Source organism: Aspergillus brasiliensis (assembly GCF_001889945.1).
Source record: "Aspergillus brasiliensis CBS 101740 unplaced genomic scaffold ASPBRscaffold_3, whole genome shotgun sequence".
Lineage (NCBI taxonomy): Eukaryota > Fungi > Ascomycota > Eurotiomycetes > Eurotiales > Aspergillaceae > Aspergillus > Aspergillus brasiliensis.
In genome coordinates, this window is record NW_027137444.1 from 2,227,711 (window position 1) to 2,244,368 (window position 16,658).

Sequence of the window (16,658 nt, forward strand, 5' to 3'; positions counted from 1 at the left end):
GAACTACTACTAGTTAATTAGTTAACTAAGTTAGTTAACTACCCAACAAGCGACTACTAGTTAGGTCGATACCTAAACCATTTAGGATCGTCATCACCAGCAAGGACTGTTATCATCCTATCCCACTCGAACGAATCTCGGCAGAGCCAAATCATGCTGGATATTGACTTGCGAATTTTCCAATACTACTAATATTCTGACCCCACCGCCGGGGCTTTACCATGTTCTCATGCCGTAACGGCCCCATCATCGACCTGTCTTATGCTCTGTACTACGGTTCGCGAAGCATTTAGAAAACCCCACAAATGGCCCTAAGGCTGGGTTCTGCCCAGCGCGAGGACATTTTGAGTGGTTCAGGCCACCGAAAATGGAGAGTTTTGTAGAAAATCACGGCAACCGATTAGAAAGGGCCGTTCAAGCCTTCAAAGAGACAGGCTCCTATCGAAGACGGATGGATCAGCATCGTCTGGTGTTCCCTGGATGGTTGTACACCGCTTCTCCTCTGCCGCACCAATCAGCAGCTGTCAGTCATCCCAGGGCCGTTCGACTTGACATGGAGGGATTCACCCATCGGGATCGATTGGCCATCGTCCGTGCGATGAGACAGTCACGCCCCCCCATTACTACTATTGTCTATGGGTATTCAAATTCCACGACGATTTGCCGCCGGGTTTTATTACGCTGACACACACCTAAGGTTGAATCGGTCGAGATCACCTGGCGGAGATTGCGTTGAATTAACTGACCCATGGAAATCGGGCTGACCGCACTCTGAATGCTTGGGATTCATTGTTAGGTTATCCGGCGATGAACCCTGGTTCACACCAAATAGCCCACCATGAATGGCACCAGTAGAAAATTCGCTGCGTTTCCTCAGGGATCGGGCCAAGGGTTAGTAAAGGAGGTTACCGGCCTTTTCTAACCTACCAAACAATGTCCGTCACGTACGTTTTGGGACGCGCGTGGCAATCCGTAAATATTGACTTTCTGGTACTACCCTCGAAGAGGTGAGCAACCCCGTAATCATAGTAACAAACATACATACATACATTTATCTATTCATACATTCGGTTAGCCTTTGGATCGTTTAATAATGTCGCAGATCCACGCGCCAGTAAGACCTAAAGCACAAGACATTTATCTAATCGCCGAAGGAAGGATCCTTCCATTTGGGGGCATGCTTTTGTATGGAAACCAAATGGAAACCGAATGTAAGGGAACAAAAAGGGCAGCAATATTGTAAAAAAAAAAATAGTGTTGAAACTATGACTTGCACCGCAGCCGCTATTAGCCCCGGAAATCTTACTCGCCCATGAGTCCGGAGTAGATGAAGCAGACAAAGTAGGTAGATGATCTGTGAGCCCAACTTCACCTTTTTTAGGGTATGCTCTGGCCCAGGTACGTGCGGTGGCTAGGGCGTGATCCGCCGTCACATCTTTCGTCCTAATCAACTCGGTGTCCCCACCCGATGCAGAAACACTTGCAGAGGCCACGCTCTCGACCAGCACACCCAACAGGGGGTGCTCCTTGCGCCGCTGTCCAGCAGGGAGGACATCATTAAATCATCAGTTATGTTGATGCTGATCTGCGATCGTGAGAGATCCTGCTATGCTCAAAGACCTCCATAATCAAGATTCAGGACATGAAGAGGAGGATAATGAGAGAGCGAGCGAGCAAGAGAGCCGGACAAAGAATCCATGTTCTTTGAGATACTGCAAACCCAATTCCCGGGTGGAATACTGTACCTACCCAGGGGCTACTACTGGTCCCAACGCAACAAGTCGTGCAGTAGCATTTGAAGTCAGAGATCTAAGCTCCAATCACGGGGCGGGAGGTCACGATTCATTCTTGATCCGTCCGAAAAGCAAATGATCGACCAGAGAGTTGGTTGTCATCAGAGAAAAGACAGCTCACCAGCTTCGGGAGGGGTGGGATTTGATTAATAACAATCTTAACGGGTGATGAATGGGCTCTTTGTTTTTCGTTTCTTTTCTTTTTTTTTTATCTTACCAGCTTCGTATTTCATCACGTACGCCTGGTAGAATCCGAACACGCTCGGTCTTGGTACGTACAAAGGTAGTTTACTTTTTTCTTTCCCTCCCCCGGAGATCTTCAAATATTCGGAGCTTGAGAAAAGGAATTAAATTAGAGCAAAACGTTGTAGAATTACTAGAAAAATACGGTCGGAAAACGAGAGAGTAAAAGATATGATGCAATCTACACCGCGGGACAAAGAGTAAGAGAGACAGTCACTACTGTATCAAATTTGCCATGTCCACGGGTAGTCCCAGGGACGTTCTCGCCCATGCACTTTAATAAATGGATTGACAGGGTAGTTAGAGACGACCGGGGAGCTCCATCCCAGGAAAGTTGTCGGGAAGGGGGCAACAGATACTATCGCGCCCATCGCCCATCGCCCATCCTCCCAGCAGCTTTTCACGCTCCGCTTCCCAAAACGAGTCGAGTTTAGCAACTAAACAACAGGCTCCCTCCCCGCTTGCTTTCCCAGCCGCCCACGCCTCGTCTTTCTTCCCCTCTCGCTTCCCACTCTTCTTGTCGCCTTTCTTCCCCCCTCCTCCCCTCCCCCTTCTTCTCCCTCTCCCTCTTAGTCGACTTCAAGGCTCCCTGTACAACAATTATTATCTTTCCTTCTCCATTGTTATTTCTTTCCCCCTCCCCCAATCTTCTTAGTGTTCGTTCGCTCGTTATTCTCCTTGCTGGTCCACGCTGCTCTCGTTCCCGAGAAAGCGTAGGGTCAAGCAATACCGACGACCAAACGCCCTGTGATTCTACCACCATCATTGATCTCCGCACCGTCAGGAACCGCATTTCTAGGCGGGAGGACAGCTCTCAACTCCCACCCCCCATCAAACCGGTCCTTACTTGCGTGCGCACAAGAATCGTGGCCAGCAAAAAGTCTCTTTTTCTGTTCCTGAAAATTTAACTCTCGAGGCGTTCATTGCGTGTAAGTCGCTGTTCTTTTCCGAGATCTTCTCCGCCAAATCACCCCTCAACCCCTCTTGACTCCCTTACTCCGTACATGGCCCCGTTATCTGGAGCAGCACACCGCCAACCAACTCATCCTTCCCAACTCCTTGGTTCCTGTGCTCTATCCACAGCCCTTTGCTTTGCGTGCAATCGCCCCCAAGGATGACGATCGTCCCATCTCTGCCCTTTTAAGCCTCGCACTCGTCCGCTCCATCCTGATATAAGCTGACTGCTGACTCGTTATGGCTCGCTGATGATATCAGTCCAGTGTACTCTCCGTCCCGAACAATCTGCCCACCATGGCATTCAAGAACGGACTTAGTGAACGCCTCGACGAGCTGCGATTCCCTTCCCCAAGGTCGCCTCCTTCGGAGTCCCCTTTCCCTGGTTATAATTCGCTCTCCCCGGGCCACTCCAATTTTGTTTCGGCTTTCTCGCGACCTTCGGGCGATGTCCGTGGGAATCTTCAGCGCCGCTTTACTACCGATTCCAGCAAGCTCGCATCCTGGAGTCATCTGAATCATCTCGGGAGCAGCTCTCAGCTCCCGGCTCCAGATCATCTGGATCTGCTTTCATCGGTAAGCTTAGCCACGTCACCAGAGTCCCCGATGCACCTGCCCACCTCGACTTGAATTTCGTCCGGTACTATACATGAGGTCTTTTATTTTGTTAGCGCTGGGCGCTTCGTTAGACTTGTGCTATATGTATACAGTTTGCTTTGGCACTTGACTTTTACCTTCGTTGCTTAGTTCGTCTCTGAGTATCCACTGGAAGCATGGTTGTATCATGACCCACTTCCGTTTGTGGAGTTCTTGAAACATCTGTTCACTTGCTCATTGATGACCCGCTATTATTGAAACTGCTCCTGACAATTTCGCAGTTTGAGAAGAAGCGCCAGCACATCGAATATATGCGGGAACAAAGGAGGAGATTCGAGGAAGACATGAAGCTTCTAGACATGCAACATGAGAAAGAAAAGCAAGACTTGGAGCGGATTGCTGAAAACCTGGCCAAAGTTGGCATGTCTGGTCCTGTGAGCGAACCTACGACACCCCCAGAGTACCGTGAGAATAGCTATCCTGCTTTCACACGCCCTACTCGGTTCTCAACCTCAAGTGTTACTTCCTCTCCTGGCTTCTTCAATGTCTTTGCACCTGCTCAAGTCACTACTCCGCCGAGCCAGGTGAATCACAACTCTGCTCAGACACCTACCAATCGCTTCTCCGTTCACTCTGTTCCCGGGTCGAGAAGGAACTCAGAGAAGGAGGACTTCACTCAAGAACCTACTTCACCTTTTCGTCCAGGCCCATCGTAAGTAACGAGTTGTCTTACTGTTCTCCCCCATGTGCCCCTCTTTGATATCCTATTCATCAGCCTCTTTGTTCTGGTCCAGCTTGCTGCAACACTCGCTCCTATTGGAAGTGTATAAATAGGGCCGCAGCCTCTTTCCCTTCTCATCTCTCCTTCTCTTCCCCTCTCAATCTACCCTCACTTCTTCAGAGTGAACACTTCTTTCATTGAACCCCCCATTCAAGTCCTTGCTACCATTTCCCGACTCCTCATCTGCTCAACCACTCCTCACTAACAAACATCTTCAGTATCCATCGCTACTCAATGCCTTCTTCAGGCCTAGGATCACAGATCCGTCCGACCCTATCGGGCTTCAACAGTTCGACTGGTTTGGAGTCATTTAATGCTTCCAAATACCTGTTTCATAACGAAGACGACCGGGCAACTTTGAAGGACGAGGACAGGATCCCGACACCCGACTTCAAGAGTATCCTTAAATTGACCGACACCGACGACAAGTTCCCAACTCTGTCTCGCAGGGACGACTCAGGCCTGGTAAGTTCAAGCATTATGGGCGAAAAGTCACATTTTGCTGACAAGGAGTCCAAGCTGTCTGCGAACTCGGACGCCCTGGATCTCGCCAATTCACGTACTCCCAACCCCGAGAGCTGGAACACTCATAGTCGGCATCGCACTACTCATCAGAGCATGCCACAGAACGCTCTGAACATGTTCCGTCAGTTGGGTAGCCAAACTGACGAGAACCATGCTCATTCTTCAAACTCCGCTCGTCATGCTTCTAGACATTCGCTGGAGGCGAACCTGCTCTACAGCGCCGAGGACAGTTCTGAAAATTTGACTGCTACTGCCTCCAGCAGACCTGCATCCTTGCAGTCTTCGTACTCGACCAACGATCTGCCTACAGTCAAAGGCGAACCTTTCAATCCCGCTGTCACTCCTCCTAAGACGCATGCCGAACAGATCCAACACAATGCCAACCTGGGTCGAATTCAAGCTGTGAATTCGGTGGGTTCCCGCCAACAAAGGGACTCTCCTGAACGCGACGAAGCGAAATTGCAGGGAAACCGGTCTCAGCAGACTACTCTGCAAGCTAGTGCCACACCTTTCGGTCCACCAATCACCACCGGACCTGCCAATAGCAGCAGCACGGTCGCACCAACTACTTTGACCCCATTTCAGGCACCCTTCTATGGGTATGGCATTCAAGCATACATGGGCGCTCCAGTGCAGGTCAGCGGTCAGCTGCAAAACTACAATGCCGCAGCTCCCTTTGCTGGGTACGCACCCTATGGCACTTATCGCATGCCTGAAGGGTCGGCCAAAAGCGTTACCTCCCGAAGGAGTGGCGATAACGATAGCGCTCAGCTCTCTCGGTTCACAAACTTTCCCCTTGAGCATTACAAGGGCGAGTTGTATGGCCTTTGTAAGGATCAACACGGTTGCAGGTATCTGCAGAGGAAATTGGAAGAACGTAGCCCGGAGCATGTACAAATGATCTTCGAGGAAACACGCCTCCATGTGGTCGAGTTGATGACAGGTTTGTTAACCACTCTAAACCCACGTAGCGAGATCTTTTACTGACGGCTTTTGACAGATCCGTTCGGCAATTACCTGTGCCAGAAATTGCTCGAATATTCCAACGATGAACAGCGGACTGATTTGATCAACAACGCTGCCCATCAGCTCGTAAAGATTGCTCTTAATCAGCACGGCACCAGGGCGCTCCAGAAGATGATAGAGTTCATCTCTACAGCCGAACAAACACAAACAGTCATCCACGCGCTTGAGGACCATGTTGTCGAATTGGTTCAGGATCTCAACGGAAACCATGTGATCCAAAAGTGTCTCAACCGTCTCTCTGCCGAGGACGCTCAATTCATCTACGATGCCGTTGGCGCCAACTGTGTGGTCGTCGGTACTCACCGCCATGGTTGTTGTGTCCTGCAACGATGCATCGACCATGCGTCTGGTGATCAGAAAGCGCGCCTCATTGCTCAAATCACTGCGAATGCATTTGCTCTTGTTCAAGATCCTTTCGGGAACTACGTTGTGCAATATATCTTGGACCTTGCTGAGCCTCATTTCACTGAGCCCTTGTGTCAAAACTTCAGAGGCAACATCCCCGCCCTGTCCAAGCAAAAGTTCAGTTCGAATGTCATTGAGAAGTGCCTTCGTACTGCTGACGTTCAGATTCGGCGTCAGATGATTGATGAGATGCTGGCAGGGGCAGAGCTTGAGAAGATGCTCCGCGACTCATTTGCGAACTATGTGGTGCAGACGGCCATGGACTTCGCCGATGCCGAGACTCGGGCGCGGATTGTCGATTCTATCCGTCCTATCTTGCCTTCTATACGCCAAACTCCCCATGGTCGTCGTATTGCTGGTAAAATGATGGCATCCGAAGGCTCAGGAAGGGGAAGCGCCGCGACTAGCGGACAAGTGACGCCTAACGAGATGAATTCCGCCCAGCTTCCAGGGCCTCTCCAGGGACCACAGAAGTCATTCATGTATCAACACAATCCTTTCCCCGTCGGTTCCCAGTTTGGAAACCAGAACTTTGTTCCCACCGCTGGCTCTGCGACGGGTTCCAACGCTCCCTCTGGCGAGGCTATCTTTGCTTCAGCTGTTCAGCAAGCCAACGGCAATCTTGGTGCTCAAAGTCAGTTGTATGCGTACTTCTGATTCGTTACGCAGCGCTTTGGTTCACCCGTCCTTCTTCATTGAATTGTACTCATAGTGCGACGACGCTACGATCTTCATGACTTACGGCCCCGATGACAAATTGTCAGCAAATTGAAAAGACCAGAATCCCATACGAAGACAAGATCATTTTTTCATGCAACATTTCTTGCATATCCGGATCATATCTCATGAGAAGATGTAAACGATGATAAAGCCATTTACTGCACTTCATTTATGTCCTGTATTCTTTCAACGCCCTGGAGCTTCGTTTAGCACCCATTTGACGACCATACCTTTCGATTGTTTCTACTTTGTTTTCCTACCTGTTTTCTTTTTATTTGCCCACGAGTCCACCTCCGTCGATCATGCTACTTGCATGGTCAGGAGCAAAGACTGCTGTTTCATAATTGTTCTCGCTTCCCGTTTGTGCTTCTAGCCCCCTCTCCTTTTGTGTTATTTTTGTTTCTATCTACCAAACCCTGCTATCTCGACACCTACATCGGGAGAAGGCTTTGCCTGTCTGCATGGCTCGCTCGGCGCGGCTGTTCTTGATTTTCTGGATGAATCAGTGGATGGTAAAGTTGGAACAGACTGCACACCCTGCCTATGACTACCCCTTTGTTATCAAATTTGGACCCAGCTTGTGCAAAACTTGCACTCCGTTGGTTGCACGTTGGGATGACCAGCTTTGCGGTGTCTCTTGCTTTACATCCTTTCCCGCCTGTTCCATCAGCAGTACCGGTAGATTAGATGTACCCATATTTTAGGCAATAAGATGTTATTTAGTGATTAGTTGCTCTTCACAGCTTCTTAAGATATTGCAAGATCGATACTCATTCATATTCGTAGTTCCAAGTGTGTTCGAGAGCATGTATGAAACACGTGACTGCGTATGACCGTTACCCGCGTTTCTTCTTCATTGATCGCTGCGAAAGCCGAAACCTCAAGTCGAGAAAGCGCATACAATCGTTCTTGTTTTTCTACGTCTCTTCGACTCTTATAAAACATATCCAGGGAAGCTATAGGCCTCTAGGGCCCTATCACTCATATCTATGCTTCCCTCAGACATCAGCCGGTCGCTCAGTAAACAATGGCCTTGTCGAGAGCTCCAGACCAGGCAGCTCGCCAGTCTTCTCGGCGTATGTTTTCTCCCCCAGATCCTCCGAATTCTCGTGAATGACCCCAAACAAACAGCTAACATATAGACGCGACCGAGTAGCCTAAGATTTCTAGCCCATCCACATTAGTCGTGCACGGAATTTCCGCAACATGCAAATCCACTATTGTCCGCAATGTCCTCGCTGCCCTCGAAGTACCACATGCTATTGTCCGGAGTCCCGAATGTATCACAGGCCGTCACCTTCTTACAAAGATCCTTTGGGCGACACTGGAAGCGCTTGGGAAACGCGACGAATGGGAAAAATACGGCAAGGGAAGATGCGAGCATGTTAGCTCCCTGGCTGTGCTGCTGGGCGAATGTCTTGCTTCGCTGTCGGAGGGGGGAAACACCAGCGACAAGGGCAAGTTCGTGCTGGTTTTGGATGGGATAGATAAGCAGCGTGAAGCACCGCATACACTGCTGTCTGCGCTGGCAAGGCTGGGAGAAGTGGTATGTTTATTCCGTTCGTTTTGTTGGTGGTCCTTCGTCGCTAATGGGTTCATTTATTACTGCAGATTCCATCCCTTTGTGTCGTCCTTATCCTCAGCTCTAGTCCGCGGCCGCTGTTTCTTCAAGCTGCCGGTGTTCCACATATTAGCTTTCCTCCGTATACGCGCAAAGAGGCAATCACCATAATCTTGAACGCGGGGCCGCCTGCTGTGAGTGGTCTGGAGGACGGGACGGCGTCGAAATTATACCCGCATTTTGTATCCGCTATCTATGACTCTCTGGTTGGGCCTACGGCGAGTTCTATTCCTACGTTCAGGTCGATATGTGAGAAGATTTGGCCTCAGTTCATCGCTCCTATCACCAACGGCGATATCCCGCCCGGTGGAAGCAACGAATGGGATTTCTCTCGACTTCTTGTCAAAAACCGTGCTTTATTCCGCCATCAAGGCGAAGGCGCTCTCGTACATCACATTGTCACCGAAGAATCAGCACCCACAAATGGCTCACTCCTATCGAAGCCGTCCATGTCGGTCGTCTCGGCCCCCTCACCCCTTCCTTCTTTACCTTACTTCCCGACCCTGATCTTGACCTCCGCATACCTTGCCTCACATACACCTCAACGACTCGATACTATCTTCTTCTCGAAATTCTCGTCCTCTTCCCTATCTGCGCGGAATAAACGCGCACATCATCGGCGACGGTTGAAGCTGCTCTCCCGGGCCCAGGCGGAGGATAGTCGGGAGGCGAGCCGAGGCCCGTCGACCCCTAGCAAGAAAGGCAAAAGAGAAAAGACTCGCATCACTAAATCGACTTTGGAGTCTGCCTTTGCTACTTCCTCCGCCACTACTTCAGCAACTGTGGGCGGCAGCGCCGGTATCACCGGCCCGTCAACAATCCTAACAGCCCGTCCTTTTCCCTTGGAGCGACTGATCGCTATCTACCACGCCATTGACCCCAATCCCCCAGCAAACCCCATCCGAATGGCGGCGGTTTCCGATGCGATATATGCGGAGCTTGCTACATTACGTCGGTTACGGCTCGTGGTGCCAGCGGCAGGTCGTGAAACCGGCGGTCGCATGGGGCTCGGGTCAGGAGGTTTAAGTAGCGGTAACACAACCTCGGATGCTGGTGAGAAATGGTGCGTCAATGTCTCGGGCGATTGGATTGGAGAATTGGCCAAAACAGTAGGCGTCGAGGTTGGCGAATGGTTGGCGGGAGGATTGGATTGAACATCCCGGATGTATGGATATAACCGTTGACGCATGCATATCTGGAATCAATCTGGTTTTCTTCTTTTTTTCATGCTCATGGATCCATTCTTGACTCATGTATTTCTAGTTATATTCCCAATGAGCGTTGCATTGAATAGAGCATCCTTTCTTTTTTTATTATTATTTTGGTCACATGAATCGTTTCATTTCGTCTTGGGCGTGTTCGACCATATCCATTCATCCACCGTAGCTTGCGCGCAGACTAATAAGCTAGGTGTTTGGGGTCCATGGAGGGACCCGTCTCCGGATTCGAAGCAGACTGAGGAAATGGGATTTTCGTATTGGTAACCTGATAAGGGTGAAGAGACCTGAGAGCCGGTACGGAGAGAGAAGAGCTGAATCTTGCGCTCGTCGGATGCTAGCATGAAGTTGTTAGCCGACCTCGGTGTCTTGCAATGGGCAGAATGGCGGAAGGCGGAGAAGCAATAGGAGAATTGATTACACACCACTAGCGAGGAGCCCAAGTTCCAAGCTGATGTCGAAATCCGGTATTCCTTCCGGCGAATAGTCCGCAAACGTAAGATAAGGCTTGGTTGAAGTATGGTGTTTTTTGTTCGGTTGTGGATTGCGTTGAAGGCCGTTTGGCGGGTATCTGATATCATACATTTGGAGCTGTAGTAGATTTGTTAATGTTTTGTCAGATACGATACTCGTCGAGGTGTGAAGGACATAACACGTACCGAGTTTATACCCGCCACCACGATTCGGTAGGGATCTACTCTTCGCATCTTGGTAACTGCGTGAGGGTGTTGAAGTCGGGTTGCGCTGCCTCCGCTGCGCAGGTCGTGGAGAAATATAGCCGAGTCTTTGAGTCCAGCAGCTATTACGTCGGATGAGAGCCATTCGACACTCGTGACGATAGCATGGGACGAGTCCACACGGCGATGGAGGGTCGGCTTTCCTGTTAGTATGTCGTTAGGGAACGACTTCTTCGAAAGTGCCCAGTAGCTGCCAAATCCTTCTAGTGTGTATAGTCCGTCTGAGGTTCCAACGGCGAAAAGAGGCATCTCGCCGGTTGGGCACGCGGATGAACACCATAGCGATGATGATGTGCGGAGACGGATTGGGTGGTAAACTGGATAGTAGGTCAGAGGTTAGCAAGCTTTGGTCATCGTGGTGTACAATCACTGAGAGTGCGGGCTTGCTAGATACGTACATGACGTGGGCCACCGGTAATCACCGCCCTCATCAGGGTCGGGTAGCATTCGCGGCGCCAGGAATGAGTCGCCGTTCGGACCACTATCCATTGTCGCCCTGATCCTGTCAGCTACCTAGCAGTCACAGGATGGGAGGATGGTGTCTTTGATTCGTACAATAGGTAGCCAGTGTGGCTTAGGGAGACGGATGATAGCTGTGGGGAAGTGAGTTCGTGTATGGTTTTCGATGGAAACTGGTGTTCGTAGACTTACTCTGTAAGGTTCTTTGAAGAGGACACGCTCCATGGTTCGATTATATGTCCATTTATCTTGGTCGCAATCCGGGAAGCATACCCTTTGTTGGCGGTTAGCTTGCCGGATACACGACCGCGCAGGACGGAAGGTTGAGCTTACGAAACAGACGATTCACCACCACGATGGCCACCTTTTGTGTTGTTAGATTGTATCGATGGATTAACCTATACAAGTGGAATGACTTACTGGCTATCAAGATACCTGAGCGCTTGTTGCGCAACACATGCTTGATGGTATACTCATCAGGCCAGGGCTCGAATTGGTGAAGTTGGTTTCGACGAAGCTGGCTTGCGTAAATCAAGCTTCTCTGCTCTTGTCGGATGCTGGAAGATACAAGTTCAGAACCAATCTCCCTCTGTACTCCGAGAAGAGGATTTGACAGAAAAGCCGCCCTTTTGATTTTCTCTTTGGTGGCTCTTTTCGTCAGATGTATTTTCTTTTGACGCTTCTATGGGAAGGGTCAGCAGCATTTAGGGAAATTGGAAGATTGGATCACCTACCTCCTGGTCTACGCGCTTCCGCTTGACAGAGTCTTGAGTGTATTGCGATCCTGGGGTGGCTTTGTGATTGGCCTGGATCTTGAAGTACTTTTTCTTTTCGGGGTCTATTGAGCGGTCAATGATCGTTGCACCGGATGAAGAGAGAGCCATGTCATTTACCATAGTAAAACCCTGGAATCTCCCTGTTCATTTTTCCTGATTCAAGAGTGATCAGAAAAGCGCAAAAGGGCGCGTAATATCGAATGCTGAGGGGCGCGTCTCAGGGTTGACGCATTCTAGTTTCCAAGTCGTGGGTGTCGGTGCAGATCACTTGACCGTGATCCTGCTCATCATGCGCAACACACTAGAGACAGCACAGCTCTCACCTTCCTCGCCCGCAACAGTCGCAAATCAACCTCTTCACAACAAGCGAGAAGTCTGGGTTAATCAAGGATCAGGGACCGCGTTGATCAGTAAGACTCTGCGAACGTAAAGTTCTCCATCACGAGAGCCATCAAATGAAACCGGCATGACGTCGGGTGTTTGATTATGTAATCTGGTGGTTCTCATTGGTCCATCCCCGTCTCTCCTCTTTGTATACCTTCATCTCAATACTTACTTTTTTACTCTCTCCCACAAGTGAGAGTATTCAGTTGAATATTGCATCGTTGGCCCGAGCTATTACTGTACTTTGGTTTCTTTCTGTTTTCAATTTACTGAACGGTTTGAATGGTACGTGATACCCCCAGCAGCGCTTACTTCAGATTATATACAAATATAGTACTACTATTTTTGATGGATCGGAATGGAACGAATTCATACTATCTGGTCAGCAAGCTGAAGTCAAGTAGTAGACCTATACTCTGACTGTTCTAGTGCCATACACATTATGCTAGTGGTACTAGTACCATTAAGTTCTCTTCGAACTGTAGCGCTCTACCGGTCGATAGCATTCGTTCAAATATGCTTGTCGCCAGATACAGTGACATTGGTCGCATATCGGTAGTTCCTTCCTATAATATACTTAATGACTTGCCTTTAAGAGATACAATCATAGCATGCCTGCTCTTATCGACGTTCGTTCTGTCGTATGCCTACCAAGCCATTCAACTGTTAGTTATTCCGGCATTTTCTCTCCATTTTCTTCTGGGGGATGTCATATCTTACACATTCATAGGCTATCAGTTCATTACGTCTATCCCAATACGCTCTTATCATCCACATATCCTCCTTATAGTCACCAAGTGTCCCCTTCATAACTGTGATGCCCTTTCCTTACCGAAAGGACATGGATACCGAGCATGAGTATGTTGAAAAGCTATCTCGAGAGGCGAAAACACCTTCCGACATCCATGAAGATGAAGGTGAAGAAGAGGATATCGATACTCTCATCGGGGAGTTGGAGTCCGTGGACAGCGGTGCGGAATTGAATACACAAGAGAGCCATCAAACCGGTCGGCTTCGCCCTGTTTCGGATAACTTACTCCAGACAGACTGCCTGACAGGACTCGATGAAAGCGAAGTGATCTTCCGTCGTAAGAAATTTGGCTCCAATGAGATGAAGGAGGAAAAAGAAAACCTCGCAGTGAAATTCGTGTCGTTTTTCGTTGGCCCCGTACAGTTCGTCATGGAGGTACGTATGCCAGAAAGCCAACGCTTCTATCATTGTATTTCTTTCCGCTGATATTCAAGATTACAGGCGGCAGCCGTATTAGCTGCTTATCTTCGAGACTGGGTAGACCTAGGGGTTATATGCGGCCTCCTGTTGCTCAATGCGTCTGTAGGATTTGTTCAGGATTTCCAGGCCGGGTCCATCGTCAAGGAGCTGAAAAAGACACTAGCGCTCAGGGCTGTAGTGTTGCGGGATGGCAAGATGGCAGATGTTGATGCAGCTGAGCTGGTTCCTGGGGACATAGTAAAGGTCGACGAGGTAACAACCTTGCTGCGTCGCTTACTGCTTACAGCCTTTCTAATCATCGCCACAGGGTACTATAATCCCTGCGGATGGCCGAGTCATGACGAATTCGCCTATCCAAGTCGATCAATCTTCTGTGACGGGAGAGTCTCTGGCGGTTGACAAGCACAAAGGAGATATATGCTACGCATCATCCACCGTGAAGCGCGGCTACGCCAGAATCCTTATCACAGCTACTGGCAATTGGACATCGGTAGGACGTGCTGCGGCCCTGGTCAATGCTGCGTCAACAGGCACCGGCCACTTCACTGAAGTTCTTCATGGGATCAGTATTGTCCTACTTGTTCTTGTCGTCATCACCTTGATTGTTGTCTGGGTATCGTCATTCTACCGTTCTAACAATACAACAACTATTCTTGAGTTCACCCTGGCAGTCATCATGATAGGTGTTCCGGTAGGCCTGCCCGCTGTTGTTACAACCACGATGGCCGTTGGTGCAGCGTATCTGGCAAAGAAAAGGGCGATTGTGCAGAAGCTATCTGCTATTGAATCACTCGCTGGGGTCGAAATACTTTGCTCGGACAAAACAGGCACATTGACAAAAAATAAATTATCATTGACAGAGCCTTACACGGTGGCTGGAGTCAATCCTGAAGACCTTATGCTAACAGCGTGCCTAGCTGCTTCCCGAAAGAAAAAGGGCATGGACGCCATCGATAGAGCATTCTTCAAGGCCTTGAACGAGTACCCAGACGCCAAAGCAATGCTTCCGCAATTCAAGGTGCTCGAGTTCTCCCCGTTTGACCCGGTCTCCAAGAAGGTCACGGCAGTAGTACAATCTCCTCAAGGTCAACGTATCACTTGTGTCAAGGGGTCCCCTTTGTTCGTACTGAAGACAGTCCAGCAGGATCATCAGATCCAGGAGGATATTGAACAAGCATACAAGAATAAAGTGTCAGAGTTTGCAACTCGTGGGTTCCGCTCGCTAGGGGTGGCTCGAAAGTGCGGTGATGGCGAGTGGGAGATATTGGGCATCATGCCTTGTTCGGATCCTCCACGACATGATACTGCAAAGACTATTAAGGAAGCTCAAACGTTGGGGTTGTCTATCAAAATGCTAACTGGAGATGCCGTTGGAATTGCTCGCGAAACTTCTCGACAGCTGGGATTGGGTACGAATGTGTACAATGCAGAGCGCCTTGGGCTCGGTGGAGGAGGAACAATGTCCGGTTCAGAAGTCTATGACTTCGTCGAAGCTGCTGATGGATTTGCAGAGGTCTTCCCTGAGCACAAGTATAATGTGGTAGACATCTTACAACAGCGCGGGTACTTGGTTGCTATGACTGGTGACGGCGTGAACGACGCTCCATCACTCAAGAAAGCTGATACTGGGATTGCAGTGGAAGGCTCTTCAGATGCTGCACGGTCAGCAGCTGACATTGTATTTCTTGCTCCTGGCTTATCTGCGATCATTGATGCCTTGAAGACCTCACGCCAGATCTTCCATCGTATGTACGCTTACGTGGTATATCGGATTGCACTTTCGCTACATTTGGAGATCTTTCTGGGTTTTTGGATCGCCACCAGGAACGAAAGCCTTAACCTACAGCTCGTGGTATTCATCGCTATATTTGCTGATATCGCGACGCTGGCGATCGCTTACGACACTGCTCCATTCTCCAAGACGCCTGTGAAATGGAACCTTCCAAAACTTTGGGGAATGTCCATCCTTCTGGGCATTGTACTCGCCGTCGGCACATGGATTACACTCACCACAATTTTAACTGCTGGGGAGAATGGTGGCATAATGCAAGACTATGGGAAGCGAGATGAGGTCCTATTCCTCGAAATTTCGCTGACAGAGAATTGGCTTATCTTCATAACCCGGTCAGACGGCGCCTTTTGGGCATCGAAACGGCCATCCTGGAAACTGATAGGAGCTATTGCAGCTGTGGATCTCGTGGCGACCTGCTTCTGCTTATTTGGCTGGTTTGTTGGCGGAGCAACCTCGTGGCCTACAATTCTCCGCATCTACGTTTTCTCCTTCGGGGTATTTTGCATAATGGGTGGTCTCTATTATCTGCTACAGGGTTCCAAGAGCTTCGACAATATCATGCATGGCAAGAGCCCCGTGAGAACCGCTAAGCAACGTTCTATCGAAGATTTTAGTAAGGAAACCCTCATATGTTTGTAACCAGATATATGGACTGACTCAATACCATTTACAGTGGTTATGATGCAACGTGTATCTTCGCAGCATGTGACAAGCTCGTTGAAGAGTATGGAGAGTGGACAAGTCACCCGTGGCGTCTAGTGCAACTATAGCGGGATGCATTGAGCCCAGTACTTGGGTTGTTTGGTTTGACGGATACATACCAAGGTCTGAAGTCATGTATATCATCACCACCGTCCACCTCATGGATCACTGCACTTAATAGACTTACTATTACTGCTTCGTATACAGTTCTTCGCATCGCCTCATATCTGTCTAGTCAGGCTTATCAGCCGAGCTAAACCGCGAAAAAAATAATTGCTGGCGACACAGAGTAGGCTCTTGGGAGTTCCTCACGCATTCGTTAGTCTGGTCCATTGCACTATACTTTAAACAGTGAATATGACAAATCCACGATGCGTCCTTTGTGACATGTCACAATCACAATTGGCCTTTAGATCCTCGTTTATACATTACATGTAAAACTCCACCTGGGCACTCTCCATGACCCGCATCACGTCCACACTGTAAGTGTCAGACGGTCAGACCCACACCTACACATGGGCATAAAGCTCGGACCAAACCTAAAATCCCTGGCGATCAGACGGCCTGTTTCAGATACTCGATAGATGTTGCCCTGGATCAATTGTCGAGTAGGTGACTATTGTAGTTTAAGCAATGACGATGGTGTATTAGGGATTAGTTACCAATTATGAGTTATGCAATAAACACTCAACAAG

General features: G+C 49.3%; 4 protein-coding genes across 4 annotated transcripts; 3 read left to right on the forward strand and 1 right to left on the reverse strand.

Annotated features, from left to right (window-relative positions):
- Window positions 1-3,287: 3,287 nt before the first annotated feature.
- Window positions 3,288-9,819, forward strand: ASPBRDRAFT_118460 (uncharacterized protein; the record flags this gene model as incomplete). Its single annotated transcript, XM_067617177.1, has 7 exons — window positions 3,288-3,566; window positions 3,869-4,299; window positions 4,587-4,833; window positions 4,888-5,836; window positions 5,894-6,971; window positions 8,215-8,590; window positions 8,656-9,819. 7 exons carry the CDS (start codon window positions 3,288-3,290, stop codon window positions 9,817-9,819), a joined length of 4,524 nt encoding a protein of 1,507 aa, XP_067482163.1.
- Window positions 9,820-10,004: 185 nt separating this feature from the next.
- On the reverse strand, window positions 10,005-12,002 carry ASPBRDRAFT_52899 (uncharacterized protein; the record flags this gene model as incomplete). Its single annotated transcript, XM_067626969.1, has 10 exons — window positions 10,005-10,219; window positions 10,308-10,473; window positions 10,542-10,936; window positions 11,018-11,115; window positions 11,175-11,212; window positions 11,271-11,352; window positions 11,412-11,442; window positions 11,499-11,760; window positions 11,813-11,916; window positions 11,972-12,002. 10 exons carry the CDS (start codon window positions 12,000-12,002, stop codon window positions 10,005-10,007), a joined length of 1,422 nt encoding a protein of 473 aa, XP_067482164.1.
- A 31-nt stretch (window positions 12,003-12,033) lies between these two features.
- ASPBRDRAFT_466819 (uncharacterized protein) lies at window positions 12,034-12,894 on the forward strand. Its single transcript, XM_067625686.1, has 3 exons — window positions 12,034-12,280; window positions 12,432-12,523; window positions 12,646-12,894. The coding sequence occupies exons 1-3, from the start codon at window positions 12,144-12,146 to the stop codon at window positions 12,795-12,797; spliced, it is 381 nt and encodes a 126-aa protein (XP_067482165.1). The 5' UTR covers window positions 12,034-12,143; the 3' UTR covers window positions 12,798-12,894.
- ASPBRDRAFT_466802 (plasma-membrane proton-efflux P-type ATPase) lies at window positions 12,786-16,324 on the forward strand. The gene is made up of 5 exons (XM_067625685.1): window positions 12,786-12,903; window positions 12,969-13,424; window positions 13,491-13,721; window positions 13,777-15,874; window positions 15,935-16,324. The coding sequence occupies exons 2-5, from the start codon at window positions 13,056-13,058 to the stop codon at window positions 16,018-16,020; spliced, it is 2,784 nt and encodes a 927-aa protein (XP_067482166.1). The 5' UTR covers window positions 12,786-12,903; window positions 12,969-13,055; the 3' UTR covers window positions 16,021-16,324.
- Window positions 16,325-16,658: the final 334 nt, after the last annotated feature.